The sequence below is a fragment of the Lampetra planeri genome, chromosome 20, assembly GCF_965212315.1.
Source record: "Lampetra planeri chromosome 20, kcLamPlan1.2.h2, whole genome shotgun sequence".
NCBI lineage: Eukaryota > Metazoa > Chordata > Hyperoartia > Petromyzontiformes > Petromyzontidae > Lampetra > Lampetra planeri.
In genome coordinates this window covers 8360055-8386807 of record NC_136126.1, presented here as the reverse complement: position 1 = coordinate 8386807, position 26753 = coordinate 8360055, and the positions used below count along the sequence as shown (strand labels likewise).

The window sequence follows — 26753 nt, the reverse complement described above, 5'->3', positions numbered from 1 at the left end:
ACAACGCACCGCGTCTCCCCGAACATGGCGGCGCTCACGTCTGGTTCCACGTGTGCTTGATTCCGCCGAGTGGGAATTCTCGATTTCGCGCTACTCGTGGCCGCGTTGACTCCGCGCGGTGTCGCGCAGTAACGAGACAGCCGGTGTCCTACCTCCTCCCTCGTGGAGGGGCTGAACTCGCCGTCGGTGAGTGCTGGCCGGGCCTGAAGGCGGTGTGCGGCCTGTGAAGTGTGCGCTCAAATGAATGTGTGGTCATTCGCGTTTGTAATCGCGCAGTGAATTTAAGTTGGCGTGTGTACGTTTGAGTTTACTTTGTTAACGAGTCGAATTCAGAGGCTCTTAAACGCTGGGCGCGCCACCCTGGCGAGACGCGAAAGACTTTCAAGGGGGGTTCGCAGGCTGTGACATGGGTATCGTGCAGGAGATGTTAAATGAAGAACTCGTGTCCCCTCCTGCTTGCATTGAGAAATATTGCTGTGATGAAAAACGCGTTTCGGCCCGTCCATAACCTCAAATTATCGCCTTTTCCTATGCACTTATTAACGCTCATTCATATGACCATTGGGCTTAACTAATTTTGATTAACGACACATACTTACGCGATCTAACCCAAACAAACTAAAACCTCTGTTACGAACCCTCAAAGGGTTGATCGACCCTGTCCATACTCTTTGAATAACACAAATATGTTAAGAGCATTGCTGATTAGTTGTTCAGCGCACGCCTGGAGAACGGTGATTCGAGGGCGGGGGGAATAAGCAGAATTCAGGTGTGTGGCACGTTATGTTCTAATTGGCTGCAGTACAGCAAGCAGGTTGCCAACTCATCTGCGTGGACTTTCTAAATGCATACGTCGGTGTGATTTACTGGTGTTAAACATTTAATCCTAAAATCTATTATTAAACAAACTTAATGTGTGGTGTGCGTAAATCCGTGTTCATGAAGTGTAATTCGTTTACACCGTACTTTTATATTGAGCTGACATCGAGTTTTCATTTGGATTTATTTCGTGGATTAGTGTGGGAGGAGTGAAATTGGCCTCATCCCCCCCACTGCATTCAAATATAAATATACATACATTATAATTAATTGTCCTTTGTCAATCCACTTATGGATGAATACCTTGTCTGTCATGGGGGTTGTTTGACTATACTTCACGCTGGTCAGTGCGGGTTGGTGAAAGGGATCCGGAACCGGTTCACATCTCATTTGCCGTGGCTTGGAATGAAACTCGGGTTGCTCGGTGCATATCAGAGTAAGCGAACCACTGACACACCATTGAACCCCAATACTGTATATGGATTTGTGATTATAAGTCATGAGGTCATTGTTGCATAAAGGTGTAACGAGTGCATTTATTGTTGTGTGTGTGTTTTAATATGAAGATATAAAAGGCCACAAAGCAGAGCAGCATGGAAAAGGAGGATAATAAGAAGCTGCACCGCAAGCGGCAGAGCGGCCCTAAGTTTGACAAGAAGAGGAAGCGCAAGTTTCAGCAGCTCGGTCTCGACGACGATGGTCAGCAGCATGGAGCAGGCGAGGGGGAGTGGACCCGTGGAGCCCAGAGGAAGAAGGCAGAACGAGCGAAGTCTGCGCCGGAGAATGTGGAGGACGCACGGCGGCGTAACCCCAAGGCGTTCGCCTTTCACTCGGCCGTGCGCATGGCCAAGCAGTTCCACAGGTGCGCGCGTAAACGTATGGTTTGTGCGTTGTTATCTCTAGCGCTACCGTCAACATCACCCACAAAAGTGTACGGTCACTGTGGAAGTAGTAACTGGCAGAAGAGAGATGTATGTCATAGAACAGCATGAGACTAGTGTGCCAAATGATGTACAGTTGTTAATAAACTCGTGTTATCTGGTCATATGAAAGAACTGTAATTATTGGTATATAGATGCGGTGGTACATCCAATATAAGTCTTGGTAGTTAGAATTCTTTAAATGTTTTTATGGTTTTGTCATTTGTATGATATATTGACATTGGTGGTCTCCTATAAGGCGAAAAGGTAAATATTCTTTGCTCTCCAGTTTCCAGCCAGGATATCACATTTAGGGCTTAACAGTCCCATCAATATTTAGTTGGTAAACTAAAAAAGACCTGGCGTGATCAGTTTCTGGCCCTTAATAGGGCCTTTTTGGCATTAAGATATAGTCATTAAATCTGGATTCGAATGAATGATATCCGTTTAACCTAGATGACGGTAGTAATGTTTAAGGTGACACAAAAACAAGTAACAGGTGGGCTGCTATAGTAGTGAGTTATTTTTATATGAAAGAAGACTGAAGTCTTACATTGACTGCATACTTGGATCTCATTGTTGAAACATTTTACTTAAGTACCAAATTATTGTTAAATACATGTCACATGCAACTGTATGGACTTTAAAATGTTATTTTATATATGTATGTTGAACTTCTTTCGCGCCATACATAACCAACTGTGAATTATAATGCATTCACGCATATTTATATTAATCTCTTGCTGCTGTGGCTTCACTTAGGACTCAGGACCTGAAGGCACGCAAACACCACATTCCCCTGGTGGATCGCACGCCCCTCGAGCCGCCGCCTATACTTGTGGCCGTTGTAGGGCCCCCGAAAGTGGGCAAGAGCACGCTGGTGAGCTGCCTCGTGCGCAACTTCACGCGGCAGAAGCTCAGCGAGCCCAAGGGACCCATCACCATTGTGTCTGGTGAGAGCGCACCCTGGCCCGGCATGCCTTAATTCAGAATATTTATTTATACTGGACGAAGTCGATGAGCTATAAAGCTCTTTTTTTCGCAGATGTCCAGTAGGGGTAGGTCAGAACGTTAGAACAACAAACAATACAAAAACACGATAGCAGTGCAAAGTATAGGAAAATAAAAAATCACTTAAAAATATATACCAATTAAACTAATTTTTTTTTACAAGGTAAAACCCACTGAGCTATTAGCTTCTTTTTCGGAAGTGACCTGCATGACAAATGATAGCTCAACAAAGTAGCTTATCATGTGGAAATTTATATCATCTTGTGAGTAGATAAGGACAGTGCAATCTGGAGGTTGTCAGGAGGCTCGGAAGGCGAATAAATAAACAATACCACCATGTTGGAGCAATGAGAACCGCCTCTGCTATTATCCTGTGATTAAACCGGGTCCTCAACTGGACTGAGTTGATGGTCTCAGCCCAGTCAGACAATGACCGCGCACACACAAAAACGCGTTTTAAAATTGTTATATTTAATTCGACACGTAACTTTTGAGATGTAAGCTCTCTGTTGGTTTACCATGTTGTGAACTCTACTATAGCAGGGTATGTGCAGTGCCCTAGAATAAATAAGACTGGGATGGATCTGTGAGCTAATGCATTCTTGTAAAGTTACAAATGGAAAATGTATTTTCATGAAATTATGCTAATAGCACAATTGAATTTTAACTGGGAAGATTACAATATACACGACATTATATCAATTTTTTTCCACGTGGATATGAATAACGGAGTTAATAATATTGGTGCATGGATGAGTGATTAAACAATGCGAATTTTCCTGAACAGGCAAGAAACGGCGGTTGACAATCATGGAATGTGGCAATGACATCAATTCCATGATCGACATTGCTAAAGTTGCTGACCTGGTGAGTGCCCAATTTTTCCCGAGATTACAGTCATCATCACAAACGCCATCCTCTCTGCCTTGTACTCCGTGCCCTACCTTGACACCCGCCAACACCCCTCCTTGGCTCTGCCGCATTCTTTGAATCCCTTGGCCTCTTTCGCCATTGGTGCATTATTTTTGGTTTTCATTAAATTATATCTCATAGCAATGGTCTCTGCACTACTTGGTGTCCATTTCTGCATCCATCAACTGAGATCGCTTCTATCTTTTACAAGTTAGATTTTTTTTAATACTCAGATAATGGTTTTCCTCTTTCCCTTGCAACCTTTGAGTAATCTCTCTATCACTGTAATTTTCAGCCGGTCATTCATCCTGGTCACATGTTCATATTAAAGTGTCACATCCGTGACACATAAATATCGCTGATGTGTGGTTGTCGTGAATTTTCTCTCAAGGTTCTGCTTCTAATCGACGCGAGCTTTGGCTTCGAGATGGAGACGTTTGAGTTCCTCAACATCTGCCAGGTGCACGGCTTCCCGCGCCTCATGGGCGTGCTCACGCACCTGGACGCCTTCCGCAACTCCAAGCAGTTGCAGAAGACCAAGAAGAAGCTGAAGCACCGCTTCTGGACCGAGATCTACCAGGTGCTGGGTTAATAAAATATCAGCACTGGGGAGACAAATGTAGCCAGATGTTTAACTGTCCACAAACATCCCCATCCAATTGTATGTGTATGCATGTTGAACTTATTTCGCGCAGTATGTAGCTAACCGTGCTATTCGGAGGTGCAAGGGAAGGACCACATCCTTTTGTGTGTACCGTACTTGCCCGAGGCGCTGGCTAAATAGCACTTGCTCCTGCGGTGTATTACGGTCATCTTATTGTGTTTGTTGTGTTTGCGCTAACACCTACAGGGGGCCAAGCTGTTTTACCTGTCGGGCATGGTAAACGGAGAGTACCAGAAGCAGGAGATTCACAACCTCGGCCGCTTCATCTCTGTCATGAAGTTTCGGCCCCTCACCTGGCAGACGACGCACCCCTACATGCTCGCCGACAGGCAGGCACACACAAACACGCACGCACGCGGTCGCACACATGTAACGCATGCACACACATGTAACGCATGCACACACGTATGCGTACACGGATGCATGTATACACGAATAACACAAGATCCCCCTTTGTAACCAAAGCAGAATTTTGGGCTAAGTGCTGTTAGTGAGCACTTAATGAAGGCCGGCATGGTACGATGGGTTGGGTTTTCAGTACCAAGCCTCACCGCCTTTTGTCTCTTCAGTGGCAATGTTTACACACCCCACCAAGTACTCGTTTGATTCGATCTGGCCACAAATCGAACCCAGGTCGCATGGTTTGAAGCGCCGAGCTCTTAACCACTACGCCACCACTCGCCGCATACATATATGACGCAGATGTATACACACACCTACATGAACACCCACGTGATAGGTTAAGTGATAGTAATTCTGTAACTTGACAAGGTTTTTCACACAAGCTAAAGAATAGCCGTGTGCTGTTATTATATATACAAGTATTATATTACTAGCCTTTTGCCCGTACAAGGACGGGTGTATTGCAGTAAATCTGAAACTTGCAAGCGAAAAGCAGACTGCGACGTGATATTCATTGCATCAATTTGTGTGCAATTTGTAAGCCCGCGGTGACACAGACCTATTTCATTTAAAGGTTATAATCCCTTGTTCATCATGACGTCCTTTTTACTTCGATGTCTCAACAGCGTCACGGAGATCGCGTGACGTGAGGGTTCTGCCTTTGTAGTGAGGGCTGTGAGTTGACGCCGAGGAGGGGGGAGGAGGCGCCTCGCCCCCCCCATGTGGAGTGACGTCACCCGCTAATTGTTATGAATGGGGGGGGGGTGTCCATTTGGAGAGCGTCACCTTATAATGATTGTTAATGAGGGGGGCTGTTCGATGTGGAGTGACGTCACGAGCGTTAAGGACAGACATTCCTGGGTAATTATAGTAAGTATACCAAGGGAATAGTGAGCACTGACGTTGTTCTGAGAAAACAAGCAGGTGTTTGTAAATGTCCAAGTAATATGTATCAGTCGCAGTAACGTTTCGCCGCAAACCTACTAAGTACATGTGTGCGCTTGCGTCCCATCAGAATTGAGGACCTGACGAACCCGGAGGAGGTCCGGTTGAACCCCAAGTGCGACCGCCTGGTGTCACTCTACGGGTATCTGCACGGGACCCACCTCAAGAGCCGCTCGCAGGTGCACATCCCAGGTGATTTCCCGACAGTCCCTTCACCGGTTGCCCACTCCAGTAGTGGCATCGAGCGAGTATCTGACCCGATGAGTGTCGGGCGCCTGGGCGCGCGTTACGCTGGTGCCGCCCCTCTTTGCATGCCGCGCGGGCACAATGAGGGCCACCGTGGGGCACCGAGGTGGCGAGATGTTTACTACCTCGCCTGGTATGCAGGAGGTTGTGGGCTTGATCTCAACCCTAATGCCCGTTTATTTGAATTTTGCATGCTTTCCCAGTGGTCGTGTGGACTTTTCTCTAGGTACTCTGGTTTTTCACTCCACATTTATAATCAACATACATGCAGAGTATTTGGCTGCTGCTATACATTTCCATGTGATAAACCACTTAATTGCGCTATCATCTGTGGCCAAGGTCGATTCTGAAAAAGAGCTAAATAGCTCAGTGGACCTTACCTGGTAAAATAAAACATGTGATAGGCGCTCGCTGATGTATATGCACAAAGACAGACAAATATCCCCCATATAGCCTTAACAGACTGTTGGGGCAAGTGCCGTTAGCGAGTACCTATGAAGGCCGGCACGGCACACAAATGGGGTGGGTGGTCAATACGCTCGGCCGCTATTGTCTTCCAAGTGGTGATGTTTGCACACCGCACCAGGTACTCATTTTAGGCTCAGTCGAACTTGGAGGCCCAATACCGGTTCGGATAATCGTCACTAGTATTGACCGTGAGTGAGAATCGAACTCGGGTCACCAGGTTCGTTGTGCAAGTGCTTTAACTGCTACACTACCGCTCCCCACGCGCACACACGCACGCACACGCACACAGGCGCAGGCGACTTCTTCCTGCGCGACGTGAGCTTCCTGCCGGACCCGTGTCCCCTGCCCGAGCGCCGCACCAAGCGAACGCTCGACCACCGCGACCGCCTCATCTACGCGCCCTTCTCCGGGGTCGGAGGCATCGTCTACGACAAAGACGCCGTCTACATCGACCTCGGCGGCAGCCACTCGCACAAGCACGGGCAGGTACGCACGCACGCACGCAGACACGCACGTACGCAGACACGCACGCACGCAGACATGCGGGTGTGCGGACGCGTCTAGAACAATATGTCCGGTGGGAGCTTTGCGGACCTGCAATCACTTTCGTAGATTCTTGTTCAGAAAATTTCGTGTTTTTTTTTTCCATGTTGTGCTACGTAACAGTTTTATTTCAAATGTCGCCTGCTTTCCCAACAAAAGTGCTATTCAGATAAATTATCACGAGTTTACAGTTTGGGATATTTGACCAATTCCTTATTGAGTGCTTATTCACATGAGAGCATTCAGGATTCTATTGTAATTACATTGAAACATTTTAGGTATTGCCTATCAATTTTGAGCCTTTGGGTAAAGGATTCAAAGGATTATCTTTAACTCACTGGCTAAGATGAGAGCATAGGCATAGTAGTAAGAGGAAGCCTCTGATTTTGTCATGTACTTTATGGCTATAACCATTTAATTCACCTTGCTCTCTTTTCTGTGTTACTGCCACCCATTTTCACGACCCCTCCTTCACTTTCATGCCCCCTTTTTCTGCTGTCCTGTTTTGTCTGCTGCTCCCCAATTCCCAACTCTCTTTCACTGTGGCCTCCTTTCCCTGACACCCGGCCGTCCCTTGTACCTCCGTCCCTTCCGTTTTTCCCGTCACCTAATTTCCCTTGCCTTGTGCGCTCTCTCTCCGCCGCCGCCGTCCGTTGCAGGAGGAGCTGGAGGAGACGCAGGGGCCGACCCAGGAGCTCGTGCAGACGCTCATTGCGAACCAGTCCACGCTGGACGTCAAGATGGCAGCCAGCCGCATGGCGCTCTTCAGCCGCTCGGAGCCGATGCAGTCGCTTGACGTGCAGGAGGAGCCGGGCGCAGAGGAGCCACCGTGAGTAGCGCTCGTCCTGATGAACTGGGTGGAGCCGATTAATTAACGTATTCTATGCATTTTTCGATTTAAAGCTTTCGTGACTGCAGGGATTCATCTTCTTGGGTCTTTCGGTAAAGTCACGTAGAAGGGAAATAATAAAATAATGAAAATAAAAATAATAAAATATTTCTCACGACGTTTCGGCCACAACGCAAGCAGCCGTCCTCAGGTGAAGAACAGGTCTGTCGGAAAGACAGCGTCTGAATGACGACAGACCTGTTCTTCACCTGAGGACGGCTGCTTGCGTTGTGGCCGAAACGTCGTGAGAATTATTTTATTATGTTTTATTTTTATTATTTTATTTCCCTTCTGTGTGACTTTACCGAAAGAACCAAGAAGATGTATTCTATGCAATGAAGATGATAGAAATGGCAGCTGTGGTGCAGGGAACCATAAGAACACTGCATGTTGGCACTGGATGGAACTGTACTTGCCTGTGGGGAGCGGTGGTATGAACCCCGTGACCCAAGTTTGGTTCGTGGTCACGGCCAACACCAGTGACGATCTGTTCCTGGGCCTGCCCTAGATGGACTTGTGAGTACTTGGAGTGGTGTCTAAACTTGGCCACTCGTGAGACAAGGGGACCGGACCGGGTGTGGTGCTGTCCACAACCACCACCCTCTTGTCCGATGTTCAGGCCTTCATAGGTGCTCTCGCTAACAGCACTTGCCACATAAGTCAGTTCATGCTATTTGGGGGATCTGTCTTTGGTCTTGTGTGTGTGTGTGTGTAAAGCAGTGTTACCCCATTGGTAGTGAGAATTGTGCGGTCTTCACGGTGAGAAATAAAAAAAATGTTCATGTTGGTTTTTAAAACGACCCACCATAGGAACATGGAATTTTTTAAAAATTTCTACTGACCACGAAATTGTGATTGATTCAGGCACAATCTAAATAAAAAACATGACTGCATATAGCAAACATTTACAATGTTAACATTACGGACACATTTGGCAGAACTAAATATGAACGATACAACAAACAATCTTATGATACGTGCATTTAATAATTTTAATACAAATCTAGTATTCCCAGTTCATAGTCGTCGATTGTGATTTGTGCATGGAACCCCTTGAACCCAAATAGATGTGACATGTGCCACAAGGGCAACGGAGAAACAATTCACGAATCGAATTGTGACCCCGAATTTGTGACAATTCGATCATTACATCTTACTAAATAAATCTCTCGTGATTTGTCTAGCGCGTATAGCCTTAATAATCGTCTGATAAGGTTACGTAGGCAGCCATTTATGAAATGGCGTTGGTGTTGAGGTGTTGTTTTGGATTGTGCAATGTGCTCGCGTGTTTCTAGCCATCGCGCTTGTCTTGAGGTTAATGTGTTGACAAACTAGATCGCTGCTGTTAAAGACTCAACAACAATTGTAACCATGCTGCAGGTCGGATTCCCCCATGGAAGAGCGCGTGACGGATCCCCCCGTGGAAGAGCGCGTGACGGATCCTGGCACGGGTCGGGTGAGACGCCGGGCTGTGTTCAGTTCTCAAAGTGGTGACGCTGGCGCTCAAGATGATGATGATGATGACAGCGAAGAACATGACAGTGAAGGATCAGAGGATGAAAAGGAGGACTCGGGAGATGATGATGACGATGATGGTGACGATGATGGTGATAATGATGAAGATGAGAAAGAGGAATATTTGAAAAGTCCAAAGAAAAATCCCCTTGGCCGTGTAGGTCCCATGTTGAGTCCGGCGAAAAGGCCGAGGAAAAGTTCCGTCTTGACAAAGGAGGAGACGGCGGCTTCCACAGACGAAGACGTTGAAGAGGAGCCAAGGGTGGTGAGCATCAAGAAGAACGAGGAGCAAGGGCAGCCTTCCCTCGATAGAGATGGTGACGACGACGACGACGATGATGATGATGAGGCTGTCAATGAAGATGGTAGCAGTGATGATGATATCGATAACGAAGAAGAGAGTGACGAGGAGAGTGATGAGGATAAGTCAGGAGGTGAAGCCTCCGATTTTGAATGCCAAGAAAAATCGAATGGAGATGTTTCTGAAGGGTTGGGAGACTCCATTGAAGACCGAGATGGTAATGAAAGCAGCGGTGATGAAAGCGATGACGACGAAGATGATGACGATGACGGTGATGATGACAGTGATGAAGCAACAAAGATGATTGCCAAGAGTAAGCGGGAAAAGAATTCAAAAAGAGCTCCCATGGACTCGGGCAACGCTTCACGCGACCATAGCAGTAGCGGTGGCGATGATGAGGGTGATGAAGAAGATGATGATGATGATGGCAGTGATGAGGACAGTGATGACAATGCCGTCGAGAAGATGCTGAAAAGCGAGGATATGTTTGTGGAAACTGAGGACGCGGACAGGGAAACGGAAGGTATGCGTGTTCGCACACACACGACGGTCGTGATGATAGCCAGCGATTCGTGCAACGAACAATACTCTCATGTGCAGGGTGGGCGGGAAAGTTTTTAATCTTGATTTGAAGCTTTTCCCTCTGCTCTGTGGGCCAGAGGCCACTTGAAGGTATCTCCGCGGTAGTTCTATGATATCCGCTTCCATGGGCCATTCTCTTACAGGTTTGCACTGCACTTGAGAGATTAAAATAGTTGCTTCGTCTCGTGTTACACTGATGGCACGATTGGGATAAAATTGATCGAAGCAAACAGATTACCGTTGCCGCATGCTGTGTGTTTGTGCAGGCGCTGTCATGTGGAAGCAGGACCTGGTGAAGAAGGCTGCTGAGGCATTTGTGCGGCGGCGCAGGGCAACAGGGAATCTGCAGAAACTCGTCTACGGGAACGGTATGTATAGGACTGTATGTTAAACTTCTTTCGAACCGTACGTAGCCAACCGTGCTAAATCGGAGGTGCAGGGGGGAGGACAAGAAACAACACAAAATTCAGGTACAAAGAAATTCGTTTTCAGTTGAGATTTAAAAGTGTGGTTTCCTAATATCGGACGGAAGAGCGTTCCAGATGGCCACAGAAGCGCATCTGAAAGCGCATGATGCGGTGACCGTCGTTGTTCGATAGCTAGCCAAAATCCGCTGCTGTGAAGACAACCGGAGTTCACTGGACGGTTTAAACGGTGAACGGGGGGGGGCAGGGATGTCGGCTGTTGTTACCGTGGACAGTCACGATGGTCTTAAGGCACGTGTAAACGAGATATGAAGCCGTAGATTCAGTGATTCTTAAGATCGCGGTGGATGCATTGCATCACGCGCGTGGAAATCGACCTATTTATCGCTTGAGCAAAGTATATGCAAATGTTATCCTACCGCTCGGCGGAGCGGTGGTGCAATGGTTAGCGCACTGCGGTATGAACTGTGCGACCGACCCGCCTCCTGGCTCTGGACAATGTTGGTGACTGATGATGTCTGAATTGCTCATGGGCAAACCACCCTTACAGCCAGGAATGGTAAAAAAAAAAATAACCCCCAAAACTGCCCTTCATCTTGCAAAGAATTTACATCAGCGCTGTAAATTAACTTCTTCTATGCACATTATTCTGTGTTGTTCCATTGGCAGAGGGTGCACATGATCAATTCACAATAAAACTCGAAACATTCATCAATTTGTGCTTCCTTGAAAGGAATAAATGATTGGTGACACTTTGGGCAATGACTCTTCATAGAACATGAATGTTATCGAAGGATGTGAGTTTTTAATATATGTTACTATTACAGTTAGATGAATAAAACAGATGCAACCTACAAACTGGGCAAAAATAAAAAGGAGAATATAAATGAGATGGTCAAGGCGAGAACAAAATGAATCGATTGTTGGATGGAGTCGTAGCCCAGAATTCTGACAATTGATTCACTTGGGGGGTGGGGGGGGGATCATTTCTTGTCCAGTGGTCACAATGACAGCCGTGCCAAAATCGGGCATTGACGCTGATTTGATGAACGACAGTGACAACTTCCATGTGGATGGTTGCGGTTGTGATTAACAATATTATTCTGATTACAAGTGGTGCTACAGAAGGACGAGCTATGATGACGATAACGCCCGTGGTGCTTATGAGCATCATTTTATGTGACTCCGGGCCTGATTATTTTGATGATCTAAATTAATCGGGTTTGATTCCTGGCCACGGCTAACATGTGGTGGCTCTTTAATGACTGCATTGCACCTGCTGAAATTCGAAAAAAAATCGTTGTTTTGGTAGCCAACCCCTGACTATGGAAGCCGAATTTACCATTGGCAGGGGTCGGGCAACCTGCGGCTCCGTAGCGGAATGCGATTCATTAAGAACTATATTTTGTAATTTTTTTATTGTTTAATATTTATATTATTTTATTATGTCCCTTCTACGTGACTTTACCGAAAGAACCAAGAATATGAATCCCTGCTGTCACGAAAGCTTTCAATCAAAATTCATTAAGAACTGTTTCGTGACGGTATTTATTGAGCACCACCGTCTCGTATTCACGTGCGTTGCGGTTCTTGAAATATTGAGTTTTTTTTTACCGATTTCAAATATAAATGGCCGCTCTTGTTGTTCTGGTGTGCGACGATGGCTATATCCGGCGGTGACAGCAGTGCCGTGTTTGCCCTCCGCACTGACGAATGACGAGGTAGAAGTAGAGGCGGATGAGGGAGAGGAGGACGGTGACGGGGAGTCCGGCGGGGGGGAGCTGGGAGGGCTGTTCCGCGTGAGCGTGGCGGATCGCACCGAGCGCACGGCACGAGGGCGGCTCGACGACATTGACTCGACGCGGTACCCGCCGGAGAACCTGCAGGACTGGGACCTCGACGAGGTGAGGGGGGGGCCACGGAGGGGTTACGTGTGCGGCCAGGTGTCGGCTCCAGAGTAAGAATCAGAATTCTTAGGTTTTTTCGGTAAAGTTGCCCGATGATGCTGGATGCAATTACCAGCGAAACGTACTCAAATTGTAAATGTTGTGGTTTCACGCTTCAACACACCGGTGGGCTAAAGCAGTGAACTATTTGTCTATTGTCAACGTGACACTTTTTTACTGATTGGCCGTGTCGGGTGGTGGAGGGTTACGACACGTAAATAACGCGATCTAAACCCAAAAACGTTGATTATGAATAATATTGGTCGCGAAAGCCTACGTGTTAAATTCACGTAGGTAAAAAACGGTCCCACCTGAAGACGGAGACTTGTGTTGCCTCCGAAACGTCGTGATTTAATTGATTTATTTTCATTTATTATTTTATTTTTATTATTTTTTACCTACGTGACTTTACCGAAAAAACATAAGAGTGTGAATCCTTGCAGTCACGAAAGCTTAAAATCAAGATTGTATTATAATGGTTTGGTTTTAGCTTATGTGTATGCCCGTGTAGGGGACGGCCAGATGTGCCTCGACACTCAGGTCTGTGCTGTGTTCGATTGTAAGATCAGGTGATTATTACGTTGGTGAGGCCAAGATCCATGGTCGGTGGTAAGTCCAGGTGTGTATTTATCAGTCGTAATGAGGCATGGTAACAATTCGGCACCGAGGGCTTGATGGAGGTGGGCCCAGTGGGCAGAGCGCTGAGCCCCCCTGGGTTCAAATCCATTCAGTCGCCTGTGATTATACCAAGTTCTCAAATCAAAGTGAGTTGGTGGACTCAGCCCATTCGGCAATAACTTTTCAAAACGGCATCACATTCGAGTTTTGTATTTCACTCCCCAGTGCGTGGGTATGAAACATTATTTGAAGGCATCTCGGAAGAGGTTGTGAGGAATCTAGCTTCTGTAGGTCATTCTCTACAGCACACGGGGAGAAAGCATTGCTCTGCGAGATTTCCAAGTGCATGCTTTGCCTCGTGACATCCCCCAATAGCAGAATTATAGTAGAAGACAAAAAGATTTCATCCGTAAATCGACGCATCGTTTCTTACATGCCCATCAGTAGCAATGCCTCCACAGTAGAAAGGTCAGGTGCAAGCAGAGTTGTCTCCATCGCAGTCAATGGATCCAGACTTTTAAATCCCCGGCTGAAAGACCCTCACCCCCTGTTTAAATCCACCTCCTCCCTCTCGTTCTCTATCTGGTCTCTGTTTTTTTTTCCCCGGTAAACTTCCAATCTTCTTTTATTTGCACGGCTGTCTCCGAGATCCATTGTTTGAGGATGGCTTATAAATCTGAATTATTATTGCCTTTCATGTTTATTGTTGAGGCCTAGGTAGGACCAGAGATGTTAATAGGCGTGAAGGCACAGCACGCTCGCTCCACGTTGTGACCGCTAACCCGCACCCGGCGTGCGTGTCCCCTCGCCCCAGATGGTGGAGAGCATCAAGGACTGCTTCGTCACGGGAAAGTGGGAGGCTCACAAGGACGCGAAAACGCTTCTGGAGCAAGACGGTAAGGGGCACCCTCGGCAAACCTCTCGTGCCTGATCCACGCTTGGCGTGCGGGAGGACGGCCGTCGTGGAGATGTGGGAGTGGTGAGATGTGGGAGTGGCGACCTCGGCTCGTGCAGAGGTGGTCTGTTGATTTTTGTCGCGAGATGGCAACCGCTTGGAGAGAGAGGCCTTCATCCAGCAGTGGATTGATCACGGCTGATGATGATGTTGTGTTTACTGCACTACTTTACAAGTTGTTGGTGCAATTCCACGGGGAAAGGTAATGTTTTTTTTGTATGTGCTTCATCAACTTGAGCCACCTTTAACTCTCTGTTTTGTTTTGAAGATGCCCTTTATGGTGACTTTGAGGACCTTGAAGCTGGAACGATTATTCATGGGAAGAAAGATTCAGCTGGCACTGTAAGTAATTTGGTTTCGATTTAAAGCTTTCGTGACTGCAGGGATTCATCTTCTTGGTTCTTTCGGTAAAGTCACGTAGAAGGGAAATAATAAAGTAATAAAAATCAAACATAATATAATACGATTCTCACGACGTTTCGGCCACAACGCAAGCAGCCGTCCTCAGGTGAAGAACAGGTCTGTCGGAAAGACAGCATCTTCACCTTAGGACGGCTGCTTGCGTTGTGGCCGAAATGTCGTGAGAATTGTATTTTATTCTTTTATTTTTATTATTTCCCTTCTACGTGACTTTACCGAAACAACCAAGAAGAAGTAATTTGCTGTTTATTTAATTGTATTTATTATGCATTGTCTTTAATTAAATTATTGGTCTTGTGGTACTAACAGACACTAGTTAACTGTGGTTACTTGTTCAGTTTCGGGAATAATAAACAAATATATACGATTGACGACTTTTATAAATATTTTCACTGCATTTTCGTCAAAAGGACCTCTTTGTGAGAGGTTCTGCGATCGTTTGTCTTCCCCTGAAAGTATACGCACCATGAAATAACATGCACTGTTTTTTTTAATATATTATAATTGAAGCCTATCTCAAATGTTTAAAACTGTAAAGGATTTCTTAAATCTGGACAATTTTCTTGTTAGGGCTGGAACTTCGTATATTTGGTTTTGGGGATCACTTCGTCATTTATTAACCCGGAGGAATCAGCCCTAGTTGGTTGGATCTGGAATACCCATACAGACCATAATGTGTATTTTGCTCAAAAAGGGTGACTTATTATTGAGACCTTTAATGTCATAAGACATCAAATGGTCGTGTATTAGGTCGTGGACGAGCCTGTAACATGTACAGCAAGGATACATGGCCGCAAGGATATTCTATTTTATTTTTGCACTTGGCAACATGTTCGGGAACTGAATGCTAATGTCAAGCTTTGCCAGCCATGAGAGGACTTCAGGAGAGTTCATGCAGTTTTGCTATTTCTCAGTTGAAGGGAGCGCAAGCTACAGTGGTTTGCTATGTAGGCCGTAGTTTGGTTTGCATGGCCACAATGGCGCACTGACTCATCTTTCATTTTTCATTAATCGAGGAGATGTGCAGGTCCAGTTCTGTTCTTATATTTAAAGAATGTTGGACTCAACTGAAATCACTCAGAATTAAATATCTTTGCCGATGCGACTCGTGCTGGTCTTGGGTAAATCTCCAAACGAAGTCAAACATAAAAATCCAAGGGATTTTTTGCCAGCGTTCTACAGTATCTAGGCGAGCGTATAGTTAATGGTGGGGCGCATTGAGACATATTGCACGGGAGGCGCGCGCGGCATTACATATCGGACGATGGTGACAATTCGTCAACTTTCCATGGGTTCTGCGCGGCAGGAGGGAGCCGAGGCGGGCAGCTCGGACGACGGAGAGGACGGCGCCAACGATGATGACGTCGAGGGCAAGGAGAAGGGGCAGCAGGAAGGGGGGGAGGAAGAGAGCGACCTGCGGGGGAAGCGTTTGGAGCAGAAGCGCAAGCTGAAGGAGATGTTCGACTCGCAGTACGACGAGGGCGGAGAGACGTACTTCGACGACCTGAAGGCGGAAATGGACAAGCAGGCACAGGTGAGGGGGGGCCCGTCGCTCGTGGGCGGTGAAAATGACGTTTGGTGTTCTTTATTTGGGTAAATATCACTGTGTTTCCCCCCCGATTCTTTGTCAGGAGGGATCTCCGATTAGCGCATTTGGCTATGTACGGTGTGAAAGAAGTTCAATATACGTGTATACATCTGCATTGGGAGTGGTGGGCCAATTCCATTACTGATTGCGTGTGAGGGGCAGATACAAAAGCTGTGCCACATGGATTTAAATACATCAACGTACTGCCATATTCTGGCCACCTTACAGCCCCGAGTTTCAAACAACATGCAAAAATGTGTAAAAAGCACTGTGCCTTTGTACATATGCAACAACCATTATCATTGTGAAGAAGTGCATTGTGGGCCTCTTCTCTTAGTTCACCATAACAAAATGAATTTGAGCATCTGTGACCAATTGACTTCAGCAATAATGCAGTTATAGACAGATGTGGACCGGTTTCATCCTCATTAGGTCTTATCAGAACAGTATCGTGGTCCCCATTTGGCTGTCTTGTATGGTTAACATACACACTGTTGTAATGTCATTGACCCGGGTTCAGCTCCCAGTTGGCCGTTAATCGAGGCCGGGGGAACCTTTCTAGTCCAGCCTGCACCCTCACGAGGCCTCTACTACTTAGAAACCGCCTGATTTTTTTGATCACTAAGGATCTTGACCATACTCAGGCTCTGGGGAGGAATATTTTCAACCGGACTACACTGTTCTTATTGAAGTGCACACTCGGTTAATTCCATTATGCAAGGGGCCTCGTGCCTTGACGGAAGCGACTCGGGCGTGCGTTCACATGGGGCTCGCCAGCAGTAGTATTCCAAAGGCCTATTCGGCCCCTCGTACGGGAAGGGTTCCCCCGACTGTGGGGTAAATGATCGGAGAGGAAGGTCGAGTAGACTTTGAGGACACTGATCTTCAACAACTGCTTGCTGTGTCGGTCGGCAGCTGAACAGGGCGGAATTTGAGGACGTGAGCGAGGAGGCACGTGTGCTCTACGAGGGATTCCGCCCCGGCATGTACCTCCGTGTTGAGGTTTCCAGCATGCCCTGTGAGTTCATCGCAAACCTGGACTCCAGATATCCCATCGTCCTTGGCGGCCTTGGCGCCGGTGAAGGAAATGTCGGCTTCGTGCAGGTAAACAAAATGTGATTGCGTCGGTGTTCTGGTTCATTATCTCTCTACGATCAAAGTTGATGGCAGGTCGGTGATATTTGAACCTGTGGTAAATGTTGATCCTAATAGCCATGGGACCACGGCGGTTAATCATTGTAGCTTGGTGTGCGGTGTTTTGTTTCATATGCAGGTTTTTCTCACTTTATGCGATTTCGCGTGTATGTGTCTAACCTATTTCTACCCAAAATTCTGTTTGCGATTTAAATTCCAATGTGGCAAAGCGGTAAAACGTGGGTCAACATTGTGTGTGTACTGTGTGTGCCACTTGGCATGCAGCTGTCTCGTGCGGTTTTGCTTTGTGCGCCATTTTTTGGAATGCATCTACTAACGCACAAATCCAGGGACACCTGCAATGATGTTTGTATAAATGAGAACAGATTTGGGTGATTTTGAAACACCACGTGATTGGTTAAATATCCTTAAAAGTGCTACATTCGTCTCGGGGTTAATGCTGACATCAGTTATTTTGGATTATATCAAAAAAGGTGTCAGTTTTGTTGCCAGATAAAAGGGTAAAAAAACAATTATCATATTTTTTCTTCTAGCAAATGAGGTTCCAATGGTGTAAATCCTTACCCTGAGCTCTCATACTCTGATGGTGCATTGTCTTTGAGTTGTGCACCTTTTGGCGTCATCTGGTCCAACACCATGTGAGACTAGGCTCTAAGAAAAGCTGTCTCGGGTGTGGACCAATCAACTTCAAGGACAGTGCATACATGATCAGAGTTGTGTTTTTTGTTTGCATTACGACTGCAGGTATTGTGGTCTATGCAAACATATGACTCCTTGTAAAAAAAGGTGTCAGTTTTGTTGCCAGATAAAAGGGTAAAACAATAATTATGAGTGATTTTTATTTTTTTATCGCAGTTGCTGCGCATCAGCCCCAAAGTCCTATAAATCATAAAGCAGCCGGCAACTGAGTGATTAGAGTGAATTGGTGAGCACTGGAGCATCGATCATTGGGTTCTATGAAGCAGAGTTCAGTCGGTATGTGGAGCTCAATTGCTGGGGGGTGACAAGGGTATCCAAACCTGGTCACACTGGCACTTTGCTCAATAAATTAAAACCAAGCTTCTTCTTACTTGATACAGCTATCGTGCTGTGACGGTTCCACCTGAAGACGGAAGCTTGTGTTGCCTCCGAAACGTCGTGATTTTTATTTTATTTTTACTTTTATTAATAAAAAAATTTTTACCTACGTGACTTTACCGAAAACCTAAGAATATGAACACCTAATACCATGCTTTTGAAACCCAGACCCGGACACATCCAGACATTAAAACATCTCTGTCAAGAGCTGAACTTTTTTAACATTCAAGAATATTGCTTCAGTCCCTTTACTTATTCAATGCAGATGTGGTAGTCGCTTATCTGTTTGCTCTCTGGTTAGGTATTTGTACAGGATGTTTCCTTTTGCTGTTATCTTGTTTCCTTTTAATACAGATATCATTTTTTGTGGGGGGGGTAACCAAAACAATGACGCAAATGCAAATCCTCTAATTTTAATATTACATTTCTTTTATTTGTATATTTTTTAAAGTTCTAAACAAATGTTATGTACCAATTCTACATTCCAACCACAAGTATTGTGGTTCATGCAGACATGATTCCTTGTGAAAGGTTTCAATTTTGTGTTTAACAACCTAACACCTGTTTTGTTGCCAGAAAAAATGGGAAAAAACCTATTAGTATATTGTGGTACTGGCAAAGGAGGTCCCATAATGTAGCTGCTCACTCCGAGCTCTCATTACTCTGATAGTGACATTGTCTTTGTGCTGTACGCCTTTTGGTGTCCTCTGGTCCAACACTGTTTGAGACGAGGCTCAAAAGAAAGCGGTCTCTGGTGTGGACCAATCAGTTTCAAGGACAATTCATATATTATTAGTGCAGACATGATTCCTTGTTAAAGGTTTCAGTTTGGTGTTAAACAACTTAAACACCTGTTTTGTTGCCAGAAAAAAGGGGAAAACCTATTTTCATGAATTTTACATGGTTAACATCGGAGCTGTTAAATTTTGACTTCAAACTTTCGTGACTGCAGGAATTCTTATTCTATAGTTCTTTCGGTAAAGTCACGTAGATAGAAAAATAATAACAGTCAAATAATAATTAAAATGAAACTAAAGTGAATAGAAAATAATAAAATATCACGATGTAAAATATCACATCGCAACACACTCTATATACTGACTGTCGTATATCTACCGACTCTACAGCAGTATATACTGACTGTCATAGTATCTACTGAGTATATAGTAGTATCTACTGACTCTATAGTAGTATCTACTGACTCTAGTCGTAACTACTATATATCAGTATTTACTGACTATAGTAGCATCAGCTGACTATAGCAGTATATGCTTACTCTATAGCAGTATCTACTGACTCTACAGTAGCATTTACCGACTCTTGCAGTAGTATCTCCCGACTTTACATTAGTATCTGGGGTTGGGCTGCTACCCCCCCCCAGCATCCCCCCGTCCGCTTTACGTTTCGCGCATGCGCAGATGCGTGCTTTGGCACTTGCTAAGCATAGTAATATAATAAATAGTACAAAATTATTAATTTAACTACTTGATGGATGTGAAATACGAATAGCACTGGCTCACCCCTGGGCTTATTGTGTACTTTTTTTAAACGTAAACCCCACCGTTTGCGAGTTAAATCCGTCGCAAGTTACGTACACAGGCAGACAGATGGACAGACACACAGACAAAAAATTACTTTTATACGTAAGATATTTTATACAAAGATGGATCTATGAAGGAAACAGTCGGCTTATCCATTTTAACTGCTGTTTACACCGCAAAGTATGGTCAAACAACCCCCAACAGGACTGAAAGGCATGGCGAGTTCTTCATCCAGCAATGGATGGATAAAGGACTCGACTTACATAAATATATACGCGCGCCTACATGAAATACGACTTTGCTCTGCGTCCGCGTTAAGACGACGTCCGCGTCGATCTGTGCCGCAGATGAGGGTGAAGAAGCACCGCTGGCACAAGCGCATCCTGAAGACGCGCGACCCGCTCGTGTTCTCGCTTGGCTGGCGGCGATTCCAGACGGTGCCCATGTACTACATCGAAGACCACAATGGCCGGCACCGCCTGCTCAAGTACACGCCGCAGCACATGCACTGCCACGCGGCCATCTGGGGTGAGTGGACATACGGGGGGGGGGGGGGGGGGAATCTGCCGCTGGTCAAGCTGCGAGTGTTCTGCCACCCACCGAACGAGCGGTTTTTTGATATTTGTTTTTTTACCCTTATATCTGGCAACAAAACTGACACCTTTTTTTACAAGGAGTCATGTTTGCATAGACCACAATACCTGCAGCCATAATGCAAACAAAAAACACATCTCTGATAATGTATGCACTGTCCTTGAATTTGATTGGTCCACATCCGAGACAGCTTTCCTTAGAGCCTAGTCTCACATGGTGTTGAACCAGATGACGCCAAAAGGCGCACAACTTCGTACGTCGTGAGTGTGACAGTACTATGTCACATATCCGACTGTCCTGCATCCGCCGTGATCGGTTTACCCGTCAGAAACCCAGTGCGGTACTTCTACACGGTGTCACTCGTTTTATATTGGCGTTCACAAATCCGACCTTGTTACCACGCATTTGTTTATTCTTAAATCTGTAGTACATAATTTGTTTATAATGCACGGCGAAGCATTTTCGGCACGTTTAATGGCCTTTACGTTTTATTTTTGTCCGGGAAGCTATTTGTGTTTCAAACTTTTCACATTCACCTATACACAGTCCTCAGAAAGTCAGATATGCGACATTGTACTGTCATACTTGATGATGATGATGATAGCATTGACATTTGTATTCATTGCCAGTCTCATTAGCAGCTGCAGAGGAGATTATTGCTGTGTGTATGCATGTGCTTTGAATGCTTGAGCATAATCTGATGTGTTCACGATTAGTACAGAACAGTGTGTAATGTGGATGAATCTCAAGACACTATAAAATAGGGCGTGGCGGGAGGTCGAGGTGGGCAAAGATAGAAGAGGATGGTTATAGAAAGTAGAGTTGAAGATACTTCCTCTAGAAAAGACGGTCAGAGCCAGGGGAGAAAAGGGAGGTCTTAATCCTGCACTTGAACGAGGTACAGGAGATATGGTGGTGCTGGAGGCTGAGGAAGGAAATGTGATGATTGAAGCCACTCAATGTGAGGTCCTTGACAAAGGACATTGGTTGCTGGCACATGACATGAAGAGGAGCAGATTATATAGCACCCGCAACACTCGTATGTACCGAGTATTTTTTTTGTTCCTTTTCCAGGACCTATCACGACGCAGGGTTCCGGATTCCTGGCTGTGCAGTCGGTGGCTGGTTCCTCTGTAAGTATCGTTTACATTTACTAAAACCATATCCAGATGAATGGAGGAAAATCGAGTTGGGCGTAGAGAGGGGAACATTCCGATGGGGTTCACCGAGTCTGCACGTTTGTTTCTTTTTGTACTGCGGATCTTCTCAGCCGGACTTCCGGATTGCGGCGACTGGCTCCGTGCTTGATCTGGACAAGTCTGTGAAGATCGTGAAGAAGTTGAAGCTCACGGGATGCCCCTTCAAGATCTACAAGAATACAACTTTCATTAAGGTATGACTGGCATGGCAACCGTCAAATTTCGTTAATTACTCGCACGGTGTATAGGTGCGCCGTGTAAATAATGTTCTAGTCAAGGCAATGAGCCAGCACTTCTGTGGTCCTTACTTTAAAGCGCTGGGTTGCTGTCTGTGATAAACATTGGTGCTTACAAGTTTGATGGTCTCGGAAAAATTGCACATGACTGCTGTGATAATTGTGAAAGTGTGCCTGGGGGGGCGGTAGCGTCGTGGTTACCACGCTTGTAATATGAACCTGGCGACCTGAGTTTGATTCATGCTCTCTTTCAACATCACTGACGATTATCTGAACTTGTCCCAGGATTGCTCTAAGTCGACTCGATTTTAAACGAGTACATGGCAAGGCGTGCAACCATCGATGCTCGGAGGATGATGGCGGCTGGGTTCTGGCCACACTGCCCTATTGCGTGTCATGCCAGCATACACAGACGCATTTGTCCTAACTGCATGGCGATGTGGGTGGTGTTCGTCTTTGTCGGCGTGTGCGTATGTACGAGTACAGGACATGTTCAGCTCGGCACTGGAGGTGGCGCGCTTTGAGGGAGCGTCGCTGCGCACCGTGAGCGGAGTCCGCGGGCAGATCAAGAAGGCCATCAAGTCGCCCGAGGGAGCCTTTCGCGCCACGTTTGAGGACCGCCTGCTCATGAGCGGTACGCCATACCCCTTCCTGTCTCCCCCCCCCACCCCCCTCATTTCATGGCCACTGCAGATTTGGCGCAGCCCGTGATGAACTGCTCATGGAGCACGATCGATCGGCGATCCCAAAACGTTTATTTTATATTATCAAACACAAATGAGCATAGGTAATGCCCACAGGTTTAGTGCTTGCACAGGGAAAGCGACAGTTTTTGTAAATGTTGGCTACGTATGCTGTGAAAGAATTTCACCATCCGTACTTACATGTGTGCGTTCGCAGACATCGTGTTTGTGCGCACGTGGTGCCCTGTGGAGGTGCCCAAGCTCTACAACCCCGTGACGACGCTGCTGAAGCCCACGGAGGAGCGCGCCTCCTGGACGGGCATGCGCACCCTGGGGCAGCTGCGCAAGGACCTGGGCGTGCCGCTGGTGCACAACCAGGACTCATTCTACAAGGTCGTCCCCCACCCCGCCCCCCCTCTATGAATGCGTGTGCTTGCACGCATGTCGTGGTGCAGCTCTATGGGTTGCAGTCGTTAATACAGTGCACTACAAACCCGGCCAAGGGGGTTCAATTACCTACCCTGAAATAAGTGCCTTGTGCAGTGTGTGTGTGCGCCAGACATCAACACTGGAGAGACGACTATGGTCTAAATAGGTGCTGACCAACGGTTCTTGTCCTAACGGTGTAGTTAGACTCCATGGAGATCGTTACCTTTGTGCGAATTGCATGTGGTTTTCAGTTAGCACTGTGGTTCATTCCACTCCACTATCACACCCTGGCTTACCTGGGTTGGATTTCCATCCATAGATAACAGCGTCGGCGTTAGCTTATAGTACTTGTCCCAATGCTTTGTGTGGATGCTAACCTGTTTTTTCTCGTGGCCCGTGTGTGCGTGCGCCCATGCATTCCCTGCGTGCAGCCTGTGGAGAGGAAGCCGCGGGTGTTCAACCCGCTGGTAATCCCTCGCGAGCTGCAGAAAGCGCTGCCCTTCAAGTCCAAGCCCAAGTTGACGGAGGCCGCGAGCCGCGTCCCGCGCGACCGCGTGCGTCCTGCTGTCGTCCGGGAGCCCATGGAGCGCAAGGTGCGTGCCTTGTCTAACAGAGTCCGCTGCCCTTCGGATAGAATCCATTGCTATGATGTTTGCTCGCTTGCTTGCTTGCTTCTTAACTCACGGATTCACTGCAGTCACTCTCGCACTGTCGTTCTGTCCCCTCCTTGTCTCCCTCTCATCGCTGCTACCACAGTCGTTTTCATTCAATTAACGTCCGAAACCCTACGCCATTGCCAAGGGATGACTCGTCCCAAATTGACTACTTCCCCACTTCCACACTGTTCAGCTAAGATACTGGATGCAAATTTGTCTTCATGTTCTCTTCACACTGCTTCACTCTGCAACTCTCGCATGTCATATTTTCCCAATTTCATGTAACCGAGGCCAATCCAAGAAGTGCGACGCCTTATTTTCTGCACTCATCATTAGCAATTTTAGTTTCTGAACACTTTTGTAGGCCTTTAGGCCTGTGCTCGGCAACCATGAAAAAAAAATGGGTGTGGTGAAGTTTTGGGCCATTTACGAGATGCCTGTGTTTGGATGCATTCTGGGTACCTGCAATTGTGTGGTTTAACTCAATGGCTGTTAGTAATCCATAACGCCACGGTTCTGTCATGTGACCTCTTTCCAGCAACGTTTTAACACTCATGAGGCCTCGGTGCCCCTAGCCTCGCGCAAGTCCCATCACGGCATCGTCAGTTAATGTAAAATGACGGCTGTCGTTGAGTGTGAGTCACTTTGGCTCAACCCGTGTGCGTGCGCGTGGCCCGCACTTTACTTGCGCCGGGCTGACAGCGCCAGAGTTTCCACCCCGATTAACCCACCACCTCTGCATTGATGACCGCAGATCGCCGAGCTCCTACAGTCACTGGGCACCATCAAGAACCAGAAGGTGCGCAGGCAGAAGGAGCAGGCGCTGCAGAAGCACGGCGAGTACCAGCGACGCCGCCAGAAGGAGGACGAGGCGAAGATGCAGAGGATCAAGGAGGTGAAGAAGCGCGTCTTCCGCACCATCGGACAGAAGGAGCGCAAGCAGCAGAAGTCGAGTCTCTCGGGCCCGCGCCGCTAGTGGTGACCACGAGCTCCGAGGCACCACGAGACGGTGGGACAGCTTGTAACTGTGCTGGCGACGGCGGGGGTGGGAGAGGCACGATGGGGAAAGGTTCCCCATGGCACCCTCCAAATACACGCATCCCTGTTTTGGAGGTGGTGGTGTGCAGGACTGGAGATGGCTGTATTCCATGCTCTTGTTCCAACTCGTCTGGCTCTACCAAACTAGTTAGAGGTTGAATGAGCATACATTCAATGGTTTTGTTTGCTCCTGATGTGCATTCATTTTCCAGTGTAAGAACCTATTCTTATGTTTTATGCAAGGAATTTTCATGCGCGCCCCTCCCAACATCTACATTCGCTACATGTAACAAAATAATTGCTTTTTGAATCAGATTGCTATTCTGAACTAAGTCGATTGATATTTGCAAGTGGGGAAGACTTTCTCAACCCTGAAAACAAATGGAACCCAGCTCACCGCACTCACCATTGCCAGACCGTGGGATGGTTACGTTTTTGTAAAATGTTTGCATTTTTGGGAAATGTGTGATCTTTTACATTTGTGTTAAAAGGTCTGTTGGTAGAGTTATGTTAATATTGCGCAAGGCTTGAGTTTGTAGAATGCACTCGATTCTACTCTGCCCATCCGTTTTTATAAATAAGCGCTCGATGTTGCATACATGTGCTTTGGCGAGTTCAATAAAATATTCTGTCTATACTGTGTGTGGTTGTGTTATGCTGCACGTTGACATTTGAGATATTAGAATACGGTGTAAAGCAATATAGTAAAACCTCAGCCAGCTGGACTAGTATGGAGGAGGAAGGCCTGGTCTGGCCAGCAGAAAGATCATGTGAAAGCTGCAAAACTAAGAATTACTTCCTAAAATCACGAATAACTGAAAACCATAGCTTGGCATGAAAAAAATAACTTATTACATTTTCTTCCCTAAACACAAAATAGCAAACTATTGTACTATGTGTTGTGTACTATGTTACGTATTTGCCCTTGAGGTGTGATGATTCTCTGAGAAGTAAATAATACACCAGCAGTCAACACATACACGGATGGACACAACAGGAGATGCAAACGCAGGGAAATGAAAGCGAGAGATGGAGACAGTCAACGGAGCTCCACCGTCGGGCAGCACTGACTGGGCTTGCACTGCTGCCATGTTACTCGAGGTCGTCAAGGAGGCTATGCGAATTATTTAGTCAACTTGCCCGGCTAAATGTGAGATCTGGCTAGCTGGGGTTTGTCTTTTGTAGAGAGACGGTCTCATGTTTTTGTATTAATATATAGCACAATTGTCCATAACCATCACCCAGAATACACCATGATTTCGTGTCGAGCCCGAGGAGTGCTTGGATGGGTGGACCACCGTGTACACAGATTGTAATAGGGCTTGCGAAGCTTTGTGGTGGACAGCAGAGGGAAACGCAACACAATCTATTGTCCAGTACTATACTTTGTCCACGTCGGCTTCATGCCCTTACCAGCCCCGACCAATGTGCGTGCATGAAGTCTGGTCAAATAACCTCTCCATATATGGAGAGGGTCCTCATCCAGCAGTGGATTAACACAACGGTTGTACCATAGCAGAGTCTAGAAGCCAGGACCAACATGTTTCGAATGGTTCACCCATGAAGCTTGACCATTTCCGACGGTGTCGTGTGTTTCTATGACCCCTGTGGGCGAACCCTCGTGTGGATGTGAACTTCTGAAGTAGCGCCGTTTTTGTTTCTATTGAGGGGTTTGTTCAGGGACACTGACATAAAACACGTATGTCCATGAAGAAGGCGTCGTTCAAGATAATATAATGTACTCTACTACAGGATGGCAATTTACTTGAATACAACTTCTAAAGGTTGTCTGGATTTACAGAAACCTGATTCTTCCCAGCCTGTCTAAATAAAAAAAAAACATTGCAAATATTAAATTCTCACCAATATTTTCATGTGAATAAGATGCATTCGGTCTCAAAACATGAATTAGCCTTCAAGCAAAAGACTGAGAAAGTAGTGATGGTTAAGATTAATGACTGCTCAAGAGTGAGACA

At 46.4% G+C, this 26753-nt stretch overlaps 1 protein-coding gene across 1 annotated transcript; it reads left to right on the top strand.

The window, feature by feature from the left end:
• Positions 1-25412, top strand: BMS1 (BMS1 ribosome biogenesis factor). The gene is made up of 23 exons (XM_078603487.1): positions 1-186; positions 1386-1681; positions 2502-2692; positions 3538-3617; positions 4054-4242; positions 4513-4655; positions 5744-5865; positions 6677-6873; positions 7590-7759; positions 9200-10158; positions 10484-10585; positions 12368-12546; positions 14021-14102; positions 14430-14503; positions 15888-16115; positions 17085-17273; positions 20290-20470; positions 21611-21669; positions 21807-21929; positions 22458-22605; positions 22872-23047; positions 23515-23676; positions 24494-25412. The coding sequence occupies exons 2-23, from the start codon at positions 1413-1415 to the stop codon at positions 24713-24715; spliced, it is 4245 nt and encodes a 1414-aa protein (XP_078459613.1). The 5' UTR covers positions 1-186; positions 1386-1412; the 3' UTR covers positions 24716-25412.
• Positions 25413-26753: the final 1341 nt, after the last annotated feature.